Source organism: Ahaetulla prasina, chromosome 3 (genome assembly GCF_028640845.1).
Source record: "Ahaetulla prasina isolate Xishuangbanna chromosome 3, ASM2864084v1, whole genome shotgun sequence".
Taxonomy (NCBI): Eukaryota; Metazoa; Chordata; class Lepidosauria; order Squamata; family Colubridae; genus Ahaetulla; species Ahaetulla prasina.
In genome coordinates, this window is record NC_080541.1 from 199,712,153 (window position 1) to 199,721,961 (window position 9,809).

The window sequence follows — 9,809 nt, forward strand, 5'->3', positions numbered from 1 at the left end:
AAAGAAGCTCACAAATGTTTGAGGAATCTGTGGGCAGTTATTTCAAATTTACTATGGGGCTTTGTTATGGCGAGAAGCGCAGAAATGTTTCCTGTTCACCGAATATCTGCAAACAATCTGCAAATTGTTCTGAGCAGATGACAAGGAGCTACATTCTATTTTGACACTATAGATTACTTAACATGCATTACATTAGAAAGAGAAAAAATGGATGTAATATATTTTTTATTTTGAATTGTGCACTGTAGAATTGAAAGAAGCTATTTGAACTGGAGCAGATGTCTGAGCTAAACTTTATAATAAAAGTTTTCAGAGCATAAATTATTTATACACGGAAAAATGCCAACTTTGGATCATAACCAAGCAAGTGTCAGCTTTTCTATAGTCAACGTTCTCTCCCCTGCCAACCTCAGAACAATTTTTTAATGTGTAAATATTATTTAGTAACTGTAGTTACTCAAACTGCAACAAATGGAACTTGTTTGCATTTACTGTAAGTTTTATGAGTTTGGATTCTTTACCTCTTAGGCTAATTTATTTATTTATTTATTTATTTTTAAAATCCTGTCCTTTATTAATCCTGTAATCCTGTCTAATCAGCAATTGGAGATTTTTCTAGATTTGTAGAAAATTTCAATCATTTGAAAGTTGATATACTACTGTTGCTGTTATTTTTGTTGTTTTAAGTAGCACTTGTTCTGGTTATGTGTGTTCCTTTATTAAGATTCCACCTTCAGGAATCATCTGTTGCTAGGATATTGGCTTGCAATTACTAATTAGATTATGCAGTTCAAGGAATCTAAATATCTGCAGAGATTTTACAATATAAGCAAAAGAGAAATATAGTATGATGACCAACAATTTGTTTTCATAGTGGTCAGCCACTGGTTGTTAGAATTCCAGAAGCAGGATATTATTTATTATTTTATTTTATTTATTTTTCATATTTCTAAACCACCCATCTCCCTCAAAGAGATTCTTACAGTATTACAACCATACTATAGTATTTTCCTGCTTCTTTATCATTGTGAATGATACTGAGTGTGTCCAGCCTTCAATAATATATATTGATTATAACTAGCAAGTTTTTACTCTTTGTTAATTTGTCTAAAACTTTTTAAAGGTTTCTATGTTAGTAACCACCACAACTTTTTGTGCTTGTAAATATAAAATGTAGTATTTTTATTTGTTCAATATGCACTAAAAAAGTGAAAAATTTCCTTCGAATGAATTAAATTTTTAAGATATCTTTTTTGGGGAAAAACATAACCTAATATGTTAAAGATCATGTGTAACTGTTCTATTAACTTATGTTTTTTGCCATTTTTAGAATTGTCCTTTTTTAAATTCCTAATGCCATACAAATCTGATTTCCTTAAAACTATGAATGCTTACATCAGATGGAAACCATTTTAACTGCAGCCTGTTTTTTTTTTTTATCCCAGAGGTGGATGTTTCTATCTCAACGTTTTAAAACAATTATTTCCCTTTAGTTGATCAAGATGTCCAGATTTAGACTGTATAAGAAATCCACAAATTTAAGGAATAAATGTTATAGCCCTAACTGACATATAAAGAAATTAAATCTTTGTAACTGGTGTGTTTCTTTGTAATAAGACATTGGAGTGTTTAATTCCATCCTCTGAGAATGAGAAGTGAGGTGAAATATATTGACAATAGCTGCAGTAAATAGGTCAACTCCTACCTTTTCAACTTAACCATATTTGGGAGCCAGTGTAGTTGGGTCACATGGTATTTGGACCTAAAAGACCAGAATTAGGTTTCCTGCTCAGCCATGAACACAACTGGTAATCCTAACTTCGCTTTTCTACATTTTGTGATATGTGAAGAAGATCTGTTCAGTGGCCAGAACTTCTTGGTCCATGCAGTGTTAGGCAGCTGCATTGCTTTCCTCCAATAAATAACCGCTTTAGTGAGGGATAGAAACTTAATTTTAAAACTATCTCAGTCTAGCACACACATCCAAGGACAGGCTGGGAGTCTTCTCCCATTAGGAATTCTTATGCTTAAGACAATAAGATTCAGCAGCACATTTTCATTGGTTACAATTCTCTCACCTCTAATGGAAGTTAGTGCGGGGATTTAGCTCATTGTCTTGAATAATATAAGATAAATAGACAGTTTGCCTAGGCCCAGGGAAGAAGAACCAAACCAAAGGAAAGGACCGGACAAAGTGGTTTTGTCCCTATCAAGTTCTGCCTGTAGTAATTTCTCATGATATTCTTTTGGAAAGATTATTATTATCATTTTAAAAGGCATGTCCATTTGTTTTTACCTTTTCACATAATCAACTCATTGCTTCAATTATCACTTTGAATAATACTAACTGAATTCACCCAAATTTAACTTCAAAATACTTATTAATCTTTTTCTCTTAAATATAATGGCAATAGCACTTAGACTTATATACCACTTCACAGTGCTTTGCTGCCCTCTCTAAGCAGTTTACAGAGCCAGCATATTGCCTCCAACAGTTTGGGTCCTCATTTTACCAGCCTCAGAAGGATGGAAGGCTGAGTCAGCCTTGAGCCAGTGAGAATCGAACTGCCAGCAATCGGCAACCAGCAGAAGTAGCCTGCGGTACTGCATTCTAACCATTGCGCCACCACGGCTTTTGGTATAGTGGTTACAATGCAGTATTGCAGGCTATGTATAAGGAAGAAGGACTATGATGTCAGGTTCAGAAATGGTGCTTTAGATGTTAAATTCCGAAACACAATTTTGTGCTTTGCAGAGAAGATAAGTAATCATAAAACATCTTGGTTGTAATTTAAGTTCACTGCTGTTTAAAGTTTCTTTGTATTCAAATAAATTCCACATATATCTGATGGTGTCTTTTGTTTACTATAGTGGACAACGGTCTGAATCCTGCTTGGACCCCAAAGACTTTTCAGTTCCATGTCAGTAATCCTGACTTTGCTTTTCTACGTTTCGTGGTATATGAAGAGGATATGTTCAGTGACCAGAACTTCTTAGCTCAGGCCACTTTCTTGGTTAAAGGCCTAAAGGCAGGTAAATGAGAAGAAAGGTAGTTTGTCAAGGGTAGCTGTGTTGATACAGATAGACGTAGTCCTTGGTTAACGATTGCCTTGTTCAGCTAGTGGCCAAAGTTATGTCAGTGCTGAAAAAATAAATTCATAAATGGTCCTAAAACGTAACAGCTGTCATTATTTAGATGGCCAGCTCAGTAAGGGGGCAAAAAAAAGCTCAACATAGCATTAGATATTTTTTTTTTAAAAAAAAGGCATGATAAAGGCATAATACCTTATTTAAAAGTTACATTTTTAAAGATGATAAATGTTCAACACTGCTGACTTGCTCCCTACTCATAATTCATTTTGTTACCTTTGAGGATACCGTGCTGTACCTTTGAAGAACAACTATAGTGAGGATCTGGAATTGGCCTCCTTGCTTGTTAAGATAGATATAATTCCTCTCATGGTAAGTTGTCATTTTAAAAATGAAGTTTGGCATACTTTAGAGCAGGGGTCACCAACCTTTCAGACCTCAGGGATCACTAAATTCATAATTTTAAATCCCGTGGACCACGAATATGATCTGTCTAATGACCGGCTATGTGGGCGTGGCAAGGTGGGCCTGTGACTGGGTGGGCGTGACCAACTCAATGTCACTCATGTCGAGGGGCGCCTTGCCAGCTCTATTCGCTATTCCTCGCTTGCCCGCCAGGGCTCTTTAGGGCTCCAACAGGAAGCAGTTTGTAGAGCTAAGCAGCCACCATGAGAAAGAGTTGACAAAACAGCTCGCTCAGTTCAAATTGGATCTGACCGAGAAGGAGGCTCAGCTGAAGCACCTCACTGAGGACTAGGAGCATAGGCTTTCCAAGTAGAGGGAAGACCTGCGGGAGTGCAAGACCAGGGACCGGCGCCTGGAAGCTCAGCGGGCTGAGATGGTCAGCCAGTTCTAGGCCATGATAAAGTCCCATTGGAACAAGGCCCTCCGGCTCTTCCCTCCAGCCTTTGCCCAAAGCCCTGCACCAGGAAGCTGAAGCAGACCCTAAGTCGGAATTTCTGCCCCTTCTGACCGGCACAAAAAGACCCCAAAGGGGGAGACTCTCTGCAGCAACACAAACATTCATTGCACACATCCGGCCCAGGGGCCGTAGTTTGAGGACGGCTGATTTAGTGCAATATAAAAAATGCAAATAATTTTTCTGGGAACCACCAAAAATTTCTCACGGACCACTAGTTGGTGACCACTGCTTTAGAGAATGTGCTTTCTGCTCCAGATCTGCTTTATCAAGGATATACAACCTGATGTCCCAGGGCCACATAGGGTCTTCAGAATTGCTGCTGAATTCTAATTATGATAAGAGCAGGAAGTTATTAAATATCTATAAAATGTGTTTCATTAAATGCATTTAAACTAAACTCAATCAAACTTAATTTTCTTTGCCTGCTCTTTAAATTTCAGCCCACTTGGGCCAAAAGGATAGCAAAAGCACTTAGACTTATATACCACTTCACAGGGCTTTATAGCCCTCTCTAAATGGTTTACAAAGTCAGCATATTGCCCCCAACAATCTGGGTCCTCATTTTACCAACCTCGGAAGGATGGAAGGCTGAGTCAACCTTGAGCCTGGTGAGAATCGAACTGCCGAACTGCTGGCAGTTAGCTGTCAGCAGAATTAGTCTTCATTCCGTGATGGTGCATTCTAACCACTATAGCATCACAGCTCTTGTAGTAATTATAAGTTACTATATAAGCAGTATTATCTATATGCTGATTTAGACCAAGGTTTGATAAAATAGGAATTTAAGAACTTTTAGTTCTTTTGCCCCTAGGATCTCCATGCTAATTTACTTGCAGGGACTATAGCGAAATGTCTTCTTTTTTGTAAGAGTAAACATGCAAACCAAATAAATTTGCTTATGTGTGGTAACAAACACTTTTTAAAAAAAAGAATTGTAGCTACTACATTCCCTGGGAAAGGGAGAAATGGGTGTTATTCAGTTGTTTGTAATTTACCCATTGTTTTGGGTCTCATTTTTTTTTTTAAATTATCCAAACTTCCAGTTAACTTGGCCACCAAAATGAAATTGGCTTTCAAGCCTAAGTAAGGAGTTATGCTAGCTTGCTGATTGATATTTTAATGAAATGATTGTGAAGAACTGGGTTCGTTTTCATTTTAGCAGGATAAAAAAAGGATAAAAGGGTGAGGATAAAAAAAACACCTTAACCAAGTGATGTCATTTCTTAATATAATTCAGTTAGATTTGTTTTGTGCTATTATACAAAATTTCTTTGATGATACGTGTGTGTGTGTGTGTGTGTGTGTGTGTGTGTATACATGCATGTAATAACAAATTCCTTAAGTATTTCTCTGGCATTGGATGGGGAGATCCGAGGAAGATCCAGTGAATTTTATTCCCTGTGTAGAAAGATCATCAAAGGTTCCTTAGTTTTTGTTCTTTTTTCCTGGAACAGGAAAATGGTGAAATTAACCCATTTGCAGCATCGCCTTTCCGAGAGAGGTCTGTTGATTCCCCAAATCAGCTCTTGGCAGGCAGAGCCAGAGAAGGTTCCTTGGAAGCACGATATCAGCAACCATTTGAAGATTTCAGGACGTCACAGGAGCAGCTATCAGAGCATTTTGACAATCGAGACAGAAGGTAAGTGTGTAGGAATTAAATTTACATATTTGGAGGCTCTGCACAGTAGACCTATTCTAATAAAGTAAATAAAGGTAAAGGTTTCACTGTCCAGTTGTGTCCAACTCTATGACCGATCTTCATCTCTATTTCTTAGCCAAGAGAGCCAATGTTGTCCTAAGACATTTCCATGGCCAGCATGATTATATCGGTATGCCAAGGCACATGGAATGTTGTTACCTTTCCACCGAAGTGGTACTATTGATCTACTTGCATTTGCATGTTTTTGAACTGCTAGGTGGGCAGGTAATAGGAGCTCACCCCGTCGCATGGCGCATGGGTCTCAAACTCCAGCTGTTCAGCTTTCCAGCTGACAAGTTCAGCATCTTTAATCACTGAGCCATCACACCCTACAATAAAGTACCGTATTTTTCAGAGTGTGAAAGGGGGGTGAAAATTTGGGTGCCTCTTATACACCAAATGTAGCCCCGCCCACCCACTGGCCTCTACCCCTTTGGCCTCTGCCTCCCAGCAAGCAGCAAGAAGAAACAGCCCATTTCAGCTTCAACACAGCCTAATTAGCACAAGTTGATTGTCCCCGACTCTCAGATGTTTCAGGCTGCAGGGATTGCCATTGCCTATTGCTGCGCGGGCCTCTGCTGTTTGCTGCAAGGAGGTAAATTGCTGGGAGCAGATTTTTTTTTCTTGTGCTAATCAAGCTATGCTGAAAACGAAAATGAAAGTAAAGCAAGCTGTTTGCTGTTTGCTGCAACTAGGCAAAATAGCTGAGAGGCAGAGGTAGATTTCTTTTTCTTGTTTTCCTCACCAAAAAAGGTAGGTGCGTCTTAGTCCGGAGCATCTTATACTCCGAAAAATATGGTAAAATGAGGTTTTGGTATTTGTTTTCAAAGTTGGTTATTTTGACCTTATATGGTACTGGGCTTGTGTTGGCTGACTGACTGACTGTGCTTGGCCCTATTATATATTCTAGAGCTAACTTATTCCATGATTGTTGCCTTATATTTTCCCCCCAAATATTTGCATATTTGCAATGAGGTCACATAAGGGAAGGAAATTAAACTTTTATAAAGTTGTGATTGCAAAGAATCCAAATAAACATTAATCCAGATGGCTGAGATGGAATTTTCTTTTTTTATTTTTTGAAGGAAGAACATTATGTCGTGGAGTCAGCCTTCCATGTTACAAAGTACCTCCTACCCGCTTGTCTTTTAATACTCCAAATGTCCCAAATGATGTTGCTTCTCTTTTTGGTACAAAATGTCACATTTCCAAACCCGTTATCACCTCCACTGCCAAAAGTGGCCAATTCTATCAGAATGGAGAACAATGTGGTGAACTATTAATATTTAATGCAAAAGCATCCTGCTTCTAGTGTATGAAGCCATAAAAGTTTATTGGTTTTGGAAGAGGAACATCTAGGTTATCATTGCGACTCAGATGTTCCAGTGAAACTGCTGATGTCTTTTTTTTTTTTCCCCTAGCATGCGATAATTATTTTTAATTCGGTTTCACTTTTGTATTTAGCCCTTCTAAGGAGCTCAGGGCTTCACCATTTTATCTTCACAACAACTCGGTTGGATAGGCAATGGGGACATTTCTACCACTCAGGGTAAACTTACCCAATCATCAGTTTCATTGCTATTTTACAGAAACCCCAACAGAATTCTAACCAATATTTGAACTAATTTTTAAAATGGGCCATTGAGTTGAATTTGCAATTCCTGTTTCTTTCCCTGCAGGTTCCTGCGAAAGACGCGGGTGAATGGGGATAATCGCCTCTAGCTCCAGTTTGCCTGCTGGAAAGCACTCCTCCGGTGCTTGTGATTCTCACGGATTGCTGTGAACTGGTTTCTATGGAAACGTCACATGCTTTGGCCTACTTTCAGGCAGCTTTTCCAGTTTCTGTTCTGAAGGATGTTCAAGTGAAAAACTTTTTTTTTTAGAAAAAAAACATCAAACCACACATCAATCACTTTATTGTTGAGGAGAAAAAAGACCTTCAGAACCAAAACAGAGGGAAAAAGTACTGAATGTGTGTATCTTGTCAGTAGCTAAGGCTCAACACAAAATCCAGTCAGCAGTTTCCTTTTTCTGTGTCACTGAAGTTCCAGAGAGGATAATACCTCAGAGCTGCCAACAAAGCAGCTTTCCTTTACTCAGCTGAGAGAAGCTGATTTTTAAAAATTATTGTTAATTTTATTAAACTTCTTAATCACTGATGGTGCACAGAAAAAGATATTTCCATTTCAAGAGAAAGTACAATTATTCTCGTGGTATTAGAGCACAAGCCCAATAGGGCATACTAGGCCCGGTCTTTGGGGCCGAGTCAAGCTATGCAAGGTTTTAAATCTGTCAGTATTGAACAGAGCTGCCAAGTTTCTTACTTTGGCAGATCTTGGGTTTCATTAGCTGGGGTTTAAGTGCAGAAGACCATCAGCAAAGCTGTCAAATAGCCTCCTTTTAATGCGATCTCTTAATGACTAGTGTGAAGCAGAAATGGGCACCCCTGTAGAGAATGGGTGACTTGAGATTTCGAGAGGCAACTTTGAAAAGGTAGGAACAGACGGAATACATGAGCCAAAGCCAGCTCTGCAAGAGGTAGAGCTCTTGCCACTAACATACTTCTTTGCTGTCACTACTTCCATAATGGAGTTTCGGCCACTTAGTGCTGGAGCAGAATAATAGTCTGGGGCCATGTGCCCTACTGCAATAGTTCTCATGACCAGTATTGCTGAAGAGAGGCCCTACAGATCTTTGAAGAGTTAACAAGCTAAGGAAGCATTTTTAGCTTCTCTGAGTTTTCAACACTGCACCTCTGATTTTGGAGGAGATGATATTTTTTGTATAGGACCAAGCCATCTCCTCTTTTTAAAGGAAGTTTTTCTCCATGTTCTTTAGGTCAGGCCATCTGCAGGCAGTTGTCATTGTCATGATTTGCCAGTTGCCCAGCATGTCATAATATGTCTACTGCTACAGAAACAGTGAAAATTACATGCTGCTGTCTTTTGCCTACTAGCAAGGTGACAAAAAACCAAGAATAGTATTCAGTGTTTTTATTTTACTTTTGCTGGATAAAGGGAGAGCAGATATATCCCAGTCTCCAGAGGCAAGCTTCACCATACACGGTCGTGTGAACAATGCATTGTTTGACTTTCTGAAGAGAAGCTTAGATCCTCTAACTCCACCAGATGTATGGATAGAGACCTACCGTTTGTTGGGATAAATCAGGCTGCACAATAAAAAGTTCTGAATTAATATACTGAGATCCATCTGTGTATTTTGTAAGAAGAGGAAAACAGACTGAGATTCAAATTAAGCCATGTGTGTTGTAGCATTACTTGAAACAACAAAAGGTTGCTTCAAGGTAGAAAACCAGGTTAAAAATTCATCAGTGAAGGGCTCTTATAAATTTCATCCTAAAACAGCATGCTTAAAAACATGCACCATCACAACAAATGTGTGTTAAATTAGCTTTTGATAGTAGGCATACACCCTGGCATAATAATGTCGTGAAACCAGGTTACCTCAAAAGCATAAATTGGCTGCCTTTAGATTGACAGATGGGTTTACAAAACCCAGCTAATTTAAGCTAATGATGCTTTAGCTCTTCCCAGGCCAGGAAATGTATGTCATTTATTGAATGTACAGGTCTCTCCCATTCATTGTGCTGACTATGTAGTGTTTATTTCTACCAAGTTAAATACAAGATGAATTAGTTGAAAAGCATGGGGGTGGAATACTAGATTTACTTGTTACTGAGTCTGAATTTAAAGTATGTGCACAAAGTGTCTTGCTAAGCAAAGCTGAAGCTAATAAGGACACAGAGGAATGCTATGTGCCCATATAATTTACTTGTGTACATTTTGTACTAGTAGTCCTATTCATTCTGGAGGCCAGACTCTGCGGATCCCAGTCAGTCATTATCCTGCCTGCTCTCCTTCCCTACAACAAGCTGAATGTTAAGGTATCAGCTTGGGCTGCCATATCTGGCTGAAAGTGTGTCTTTCCTGTGTATGGCACAGAATTCCCAAACAAACAGATGATATAAAAGCACATTTTGGTTAATACATCTTTTAAAATGTCGTTAAAAAATTCATACCCTTGAAATACCCTTTTAGAAAGTAACTTTCTAAGTGATTTAAGTGTAACAAAAAACCC

At 38.6% G+C, this 9,809-nt stretch overlaps 1 protein-coding gene across 1 annotated transcript in view; it reads left to right on the forward strand.

The window, feature by feature from the left end:
- The window catches only part of PLCG1 (phospholipase C gamma 1), a 114,765-nt gene extending 105,859 nt beyond the window's left edge, over window positions 1-8,906 (forward strand). The window contains exons 31-34 of the mRNA XM_058176694.1: window positions 2,872-3,033; window positions 3,374-3,462; window positions 5,467-5,651; window positions 7,391-8,906. Of these exons, the coding sequence (XP_058032677.1) occupies window positions 2,872-3,033; window positions 3,374-3,462; window positions 5,467-5,651; window positions 7,391-7,433 (479 nt within the window). The 3' untranslated portion in view covers window positions 7,434-8,906. The remainder of the gene's footprint in view (window positions 1-2,871; window positions 3,034-3,373; window positions 3,463-5,466; window positions 5,652-7,390) is intronic.
- Window positions 8,907-9,809: the final 903 nt, after the last annotated feature.